The 7,672-nt window shown below is 33.6% G+C and overlaps 1 protein-coding gene across 3 annotated transcripts; it reads left to right on the top strand.

Moving 5' to 3' along the window:
* The first annotated feature begins 497 nt into the window (after window positions 1-497).
* LOC114406107 (G-type lectin S-receptor-like serine/threonine-protein kinase At4g27290) lies at window positions 498-5,329 on the top strand. Of its 3 annotated transcripts, none has more exons than XM_028368684.1 (9): window positions 498-670; window positions 924-2,144; window positions 2,288-2,395; window positions 3,219-3,364; window positions 3,468-3,678; window positions 3,815-4,052; window positions 4,136-4,286; window positions 4,369-4,725; window positions 4,818-5,329. In XM_028368684.1, the coding sequence occupies exons 1-8, from the start codon at window positions 616-618 to the stop codon at window positions 4,672-4,674; spliced, it is 2,436 nt and encodes an 811-aa protein (XP_028224485.1). In that variant the 5' UTR covers window positions 498-615; the 3' UTR covers window positions 4,675-4,725; window positions 4,818-5,329. The 3 variants fall into 3 exon arrangements, with proteins under 3 accessions (XP_028224485.1, XP_028224486.1, XP_028224484.1); XM_028368685.1 differs by having other exon boundaries at window positions 536-670; window positions 927-2,144; XM_028368683.1 differs by lacking the exon at window positions 498-670 and having other exon boundaries at window positions 698-2,144.
* Window positions 5,330-7,672: the final 2,343 nt, after the last annotated feature.

Below are 7,672 nucleotides of genomic sequence, written 5' to 3'. Positions count from 1 at the left end.
AGATAATGTTTTTAGCATTCATCATATTTAAAACATAGTAGTTACAACTTACAATTATTTTTACCTTTCTGTCTTCACTGTCTAAAGTTGTCTAATGCCATCTGAGATGGATGTGGATTAAGAGAGTTAGATCACAATTATTTCAAACAATGGCCTTAGTTGTTGAAACTTGAAAAATTACAACTATAGAAAATGTTTTGAACTACATAGACTAAAATGAAAAATTATTACAGAATAACTAAACCTTATAAGTTATAATTTTTTTCAGGTAGAAGTATAATTTTTAAAAACTTCTAATAGCCAGTGAAGTCAACTCCGTTCTTGACCAGAAACTATGGCCAAACTTTCCATGCTACATTTTGACTTTAACATTGTCTTTTTTCAGAAGTCTCAAAAGGGTAATTTACCAGGACAGTGACTAAGAGCCGCAATATTTAAGACTGTGGTCTCCACATAGACTAAAGAGACTGCAACCAAACCCGTAAACCACAAAATAAAAGTCTACCGAAAATTCTATTGAACGGCTTATGTCATAGAGTTCAAATTGCTATTGTCAAGATGGAAAAGAGCATCAATGAAAACGCTATTTGTCAGTGAAACTTTGACGTTTCTACAATGAAAATTGTGCTATTCTCAGCACTGCTGATGCCATTTTATTGGTTGTGCCTTTGTAAGTCTTAATGGTTTTCATAATGAGTTAGAGAATAACCCCAATTCGACTCCATTATTGCTTATGCATTACTTTGGTTTGCTTAGTAAATTTTGTTACTCCTATATATATTCTGTGGTTTAAGTTTTCTTAGTCTTCAGCATGGCTGTTTTAAGATCTAACTGTGAAGCTTAGGACTCAATGAAGTTTATTCTTTTTCTGATGAGTATCATAGTTTATATACTGTTTTTCTCATCTCTCATAGTTTTCACAGCAGGAGAAACTTCATCCATCACACAATCCCAGTCCCTCAGTTACGGAAAGACCCTAGTTTCCCCAAGTGGAATCTTCGAACTCGGTTTCTTCAATCTTGGAAATCCGAACAAAATCTACCTTGGGATTTGGTACAAGAATATTCCACTTCAGAACATGGTTTGGGTTGCAAACAGTAGCATCCCAATAAAGGATTCTTCTCCAATTTTGAAGCTAGACAGTTCTGGCAATTTGGTCCTTACACACAACAACACTATTGTTTGGAGCACAAGTTCTCCAGAAAGGGTGTGGAATCCGGTGGCAGAGCTCTTGGATTCTGGCAATCTTGTGATAAGAGATGAGAATGGAGCAAAGGAAGATGCATATCTGTGGCAAAGTTTTGATTACCCTTCTAATACTATGCTGCCAGGAATGAAGATTGGATGGGACCTCAAAAGAAATCTTAGTACTTGCCTGGTAGCTTGGAAGAGTGATGATGATCCAACCCAAGGAGACTTATCTTTAGGCATTACCCTGCACCCTTATCCTGAGGTCTATATGATGAATGGAACAAAAAAGTACCATAGACTTGGACCATGGAATGGCTTGCGTTTCAGTGGCATGCCACTTATGAAGCCTAATAACCCCATTTACCATTACGAGTTTGTCTCCAACCAGGAAGAGGTTTATTACAGATGGAGCCTAAAGCAGACTGGTTCAATATCAAAAGTGGTACTTAACCAAGCCACACTAGAACGTCGTCTTTATGTATGGTCAGGGAAATCATGGATTTTATATTCAACGATGCCACAAGACAACTGTGACCATTATGGATTTTGTGGAGCCAATACATATTGCACCACTTCTGTATTACCAATGTGTCAATGTTTAAATGGGTTCAAGCCTAAGTCTCCTGAGGAATGGAACTCAATGGACTGGTCTGAAGGATGTGTCCAGAAACATCCACTTAGCTGCCGAGATAAGCTCAGTGATGGGTTTGTACCTGTGGATGGCTTGAAAGTGCCGGATACTAAAGATACATTTGTGGATGAGACCATTGATCTAAAACAATGCAGAACCAAGTGCTTGAATAATTGTTCCTGCATGGCATATACCAATTCAAATATAAGTGGAGCAGGCAGTGGCTGTGTTATGTGGTTTGGTGATTTATTTGACATCAAACTGTATCCAGTTCCAGAGAATGGGCAGAGTCTATATATAAGGTTGCCTGCGTCAGAATTAGGTAAATACTTTTTTAACTTTTCCAATTAATCCTTTTATTATTCTTCTCACCAGAATTTCAATCATGTTTTGAGAATATAAGCTTGGTCCTTCAATATGGAATTTAACCATTGTTGTTTTGCTTGATCAAATTCAACCATGAAGAGTCTATCAGGCACAAGAGGAACTCTAAAATAATAATTGTAACCTCCGTTGCTGCAACTTTAGTAGTGACGCTTGCTATTTATTTCGTCTGCAGAAGGAAATTTGCCGGTAAAATTTTTCTCACATTTCCTTAAAAATATGGGTGACTAGTTCTATATATATCATATTTTAAATGGAAATTCTGCTAGTCGTCAATACCCTTGACAAATGCTGTTACTAGTCTTTTAGAGTATCCTTTAAAATCTAGGTTTAGTGGCCTTATAGCAGGGTTCTGTTCTGTGTCTCTTGGACAGAATTTCATAGTTTTTGAGGTTTAACAATGTTGAGGCATAGAAATAAAACTCACAAAATACTATGATTTATTTTCCCAGAGAAGTCATGAAAGTTGTGTGCATGATCTAGATCTCTCATTGCTTGCTTTGTTACAAATAATAAGATTGATTGTGTGTTTGATGAAAATCAACCATGAAGATCTCTGCCCCGACATGGACACAACAAAAACTAATTGCTACCACAATTAGTGGGACACTTTTATTTTACATTTTTGTCATATACAGAGTCAGAAGGAACATAACTTTTTGTCACTAAAATCACGATAGCTCTCTATCTCTCTCTCTTTATATATATATATAGAGAGAGAGAGAAGTTGTAAAATTGAAAATTGGAAATGCTTGAAATTATCAGGAAGCACCTGTAGTGTAGTCATACCTTAACGGGGAATTTGAGGCCAGGTGGCCTTTTAGCATATCCATGAACCTCATATTGGTTTAATGATCGGAGTTTCAACTTGCTACATATTAAAGAAATTGAGTGCACACAATATATTTTTTTGTTTCCTTCTCTAATTGAATATTGCAGATTTAACCTCTTCCAATCCTTCCTCATGTTTCATTATATCATTGACTGCTTTATTCCTTTCTTCCTTGTCTAGATAAGTCAAAGACAAAAGAGAACATTGAAAGTCACATAGATGACATGGATGTGCCATTGTTTGATCTGCTAACTATCATTACTGCCACCAACAATTTTTCGTTGAATAATAAGATTGGACAAGGTGGTTTTGGACCTGTATATAAGGTAATTCAATATTTAAGAACTTAACAGATAAGTAACCCTGGATGTGCCATTGTTTGATTTGTTGTTATAGAAAACATATTCTCGAATGAATGCAATTATGCAGGGAGAATTAGTGGATAGGCGACAAATTGCTGTCAAGAGACTATCAACTAGCTCTGGACAAGGAATAAATGAGTTCACAACAGAAGTAAAACTGATTGCAAAGCTTCAACACCGAAATCTTGTAAAGCTCCTTGGCTGTTGCTTTCAAGAACAAGAAAAATTACTAATATATGAATACATGGTTAATGGCAGCCTAGACACCTTCATTTTTGGTATGTAATATGAATAATGCCTGCCTATATTAGGTGAACTTATGTTGTTTTACTTAAAGTCTTATTTAGAGGCTTATTAATCTTGAATATCTAAATACTAAACAACATATTTGCTTTTCAAAAAAACAAAAAACAGATCAAGTGAAAGGTAAATTACTGGATTGGCCCCGGCGCTTCCACGTAATATTTGGAATTGCTAGAGGACTTTTGTATCTCCATCAAGATTCCCGATTAAGGATTATTCATAGAGATCTCAAAGCAAGTAATGTTTTACTTGATGAAAATTTAAATCCAAAAATATCAGATTTTGGAACGGCAAGAGCTTTTGGAGGAGACCAAACTGAAGGAAACACAAAAAGAGTAGTTGGGACTTAGTGAGTGTCTGTCTTACTATACTACATTACTACACTTTTTTTCTGTGTATGTCGTGATTGTTTTCTCTAATTGTTTCATGTAGTGGATACATGGCCCCAGAATATGCTGTTGCTGGACTATTTTCAATCAAATCGGACGTTTTCAGCTTTGGCATTTTATTGTTGGAGATTGTATGTGGGATAAAAAATAAAGCTCTTTGTGATGGAAACCAGACTAATAGCCTTGTTGGTTATGTGAGACTCAAAAACTTACTATTTATTTATGCCAGAGTTTGAACATAAATAATTAACCTTTTTCTCTTCTTTTATGTTTCAGGCATGGACACTTTGGAAAGAGAAAAATGCTTTACAGTTGATTGACTCAAGCATAAAGGACTCGTGTGTTATCCCAGAAGTACTGCGATGCATCCATGTTAGTCTCTTGTGCTTGCAACAATACCCTGGGGATAGACCAACCATGACATCAGTAATTCAAATGTTAGGGAGTGAGATGGAACTGGTTGAGCCAAAAGAGCTTGGTTTCTTTCAAAGCAGGACTTTGGATGAAGGAAAATTAAGCTTTAATCTAGACCTAATGACTTCAAATGATGAGTTAACCATTACCTCATTAAATGGCCGGTGAAAGTTATTGAGCCAGCTGAAAATATTGCACTGACGCACAATTTGATTGCAAGTACGTACATTCATTACCAAAGGAGTATTGATTCAAAAGTTGTTTAGTTGTGCTTATGTATTAACATAATTTCGTACAAAATTTAACCACAGGTTCTTAAAGTGATATTATTTCTTTTCCATGGGCAAACAACTGATATTAATAGCATAAAAGTTGCATGTTGTGGTAAAGGATTCACTGTCCCTGCCGATTGCATCACTACATAGTAGAACCTTAGCCACGAATTACATGTTAGTCTGTTACTGGTGACTGGAGGATAGGCCTAACATGATGCTAGAAGCTGAATTAACAAAAAAAATACGATAAGAAGATAAGTGAAACAAGTCACTGGCATTGATCAACACCGAAACAATTCTGCCACTGCAAGGTGATGGAAGTACAATTTCAGGACGTCACAATGATAGTGAAAGCTGCTATGATAATTCATATATTTTAATATCCTTTTTGCTAAAGTTTGTATTGATGTGTTTTATTCGGAGTAAGCAATAATGTAGTAATTCTAATGTTTTAGTTTTCTTTGTTCTTATAGTTTTTCACTCTCAGCCGTGAGTGACTAAACTCTGTAATCAATCTTTGGATTTTAATATCATGTGTGTTGACTTGAGACCTTGTGCCCCAATGGTTTTAGTTTTACTTACTGTTTAAGTTAATAAGATTTCTTCACCTTCATCTTTAGAATCATGTTGGTTTTAATGAATGAAACCACTTGTGCTGAACTCATTGCTGCGTTGTGTTTAACTCTAAATATATTCGAGATTTATGTTAAGAAGAGGCTTACTCGACTTAACCCATGGATGAAGCAATTATGTAAGTTCATGTACTTGAAGAATCAAGTTTCTAGCAATGCTTGTTTGTTAAGGCTTGAGATTTTGTGACTTAGATTGGTCTTGAACCTTGGAAGAATGCTTGTTATTTCCTTGTATTGACCAACCAAATCGTATTATTGGCACTTGTCTCAATGGGGGAATCTGGATTTCAGATGTCCCTTGTTCATTTGGTTCCTTTTCTTTTTTTTAATTGCCAAATGTTAGTGGAAGCATTTGAAACGGCAATCTCTCCTCATTCTCCTTTTACCCTTAGGTTCTTCTTCTCAACCACCAGATGAATCTTATATTTCCTGTTCATTTGGTTCCAAACTGAACATTTAGCAGGGATACCCCAACCCCCAACAAAAAAAATTAAAAATTAACCACTAACACAAATCCATTGAGAACAATTTCACCTTGAACTGTTTGAATCCTTTTATTTCTATGTTTACTTAACGACATAAACAAAGGTCAACCTATTAGCAAGATTACTAAATAACTGCCTACGTCATATCTTCTTTGCACCTTCCCAAAAAGCATACCTCACTCCCTGACTAAAAAAATGCAAAATTTTATTTGGGAAAAGGAATTAAAAAGAACAGTTTTTGATTTTAAGGAATAAAAAAATATAAATTTTTATTTAGGAGACAAAAAAAATACCCTTTAGTTTTTTATTTGATCGGTAAGAATTGAAGATAATATGAGCAACTTTACAACAATCACAATTCTGTTTAACTAATCGAACTAGACTCTTATGTTAGACTATCTAGTTTGAGAAACTAAAAACATAAGCTTTTATTTTTAAAACAACTACGTTCTAATTCAAAATATCTATGGTAAAATTAACTCTCCCAAGAGAATGTTTTTGATACCTAAGACTCAATCTCAAAATCTTAATAAAAATTATGCATGTACCACTTGAAGCAACTGATTCAATTCCATTGAATTATTTTGGTTAAATTAATTTTTTGTCCTTTAATTTATTATTTAAATTCAATTTGTTCCTCTAATTTTTAAAAGTGATTTAATTTGATCTTCTAGTTTTTTTTTGGGTTCAATTTGGTCATCCAATTTCTAAAATTAATTCATTTTTTTGGAAAATGTTCATTTTGTGGTGGTTTAAAACCATTTAGTGACGATTTTGAATCTTCACAAAGTGTGATTTCTTACTATTTAAATTTAAGGACCAAATTGAATTGATTTAAAAAAATTAGAAGACCAAATTGAACAAAAAAAATTAAAGGACCAAATTGAATCTAAAAAACAAATTAAAGGATTAAATAACTAATTTAACCAATTATCTTTCATAACATTTAAATAATCAGCTTATAGAGCTAAACTTTAAAGCTCATTTGTGACACCCTCTACCCCACACATATATGTACTAATAATAAAAGGAATAAGAAATCATAATTAATTAAAAAAATTTAAAACACATTTAAATAAAAGCATTTCAAAAGAGTAAAAGACTCACATTCACTTTTCTAACATCATAATAAAACTTGCCCAAATAAATATAATAAAATCATCTCTGCTTAAAACAAGGTCATCCAAGACTTCATGCAATTAATATAGAAACCTATACTCCAATGTCACATTCTATCAGAGTATTGTGTTCCCGCGTCGTCTAGTATGAGTTTCTCTATAGTCATTCACCTAACTATCTGCTCCCACGAATACAAAGTTCGATATCATCACAGGATCCAAACACAAATAGTACACGGGAAATGAGTTATCACATTTTTAACTAATAGAGAGAAATGAGACAACACAGATATACATATCATATAAATGAGATACAATTTACTTAAACATAACTCACGTTATTCCTCCACTTTGTTGTGTAACATCACATCACAACACGTCTCATTCATTTTTTACACCATTCACGTACTCAATGATGAAAACACAATATCACTAAATTAATCAATATCAATCAATACATAAGCGTTATGCAACAGATACACTAAGATTCAATCCTACATGCAATGTAGTTGTAACATCCCATTTTTCGTGAATTAAATAAATAAGGAGAAATAATTTTATTAAATAAAATAATGGTTTGAGAGAAAAAAAAGGTATTTTATTTATTCATTTGATAGGGAATAAAATAGATTTCTTTTTTATAAAATAATAAAAAT

This window comes from Glycine soja, chromosome 3 (assembly GCF_004193775.1).
Source record: "Glycine soja cultivar W05 chromosome 3, ASM419377v2, whole genome shotgun sequence".
In the NCBI taxonomy this organism is placed as follows: Eukaryota; Viridiplantae; Streptophyta; class Magnoliopsida; order Fabales; family Fabaceae; genus Glycine; species Glycine soja.
The sequence above is the reverse complement of the archived record's forward strand: the minus strand, read 5'-3'. Positions and strand labels throughout refer to the sequence as shown.

Coding starts and splice junctions, on each gene's coding strand:
- LOC114406107 (XM_028368683.1), top strand. CDS start 851: ATGAAGTTTATTCTTTTTCTGATGAGTATCATAGTTTATATACTGTTT. Junction 3,679..3,814: donor CCTAGACACCTTCATTTTTG/GTATGTAATATG, acceptor AACAAAAAACAG/ATCAAGTGAAAGGTAAATTA. Junction 4,287..4,368: donor CTAATAGCCTTGTTGGTTAT/GTGAGACTCAAA, acceptor TTTATGTTTCAG/GCATGGACACTTTGGAAAGA.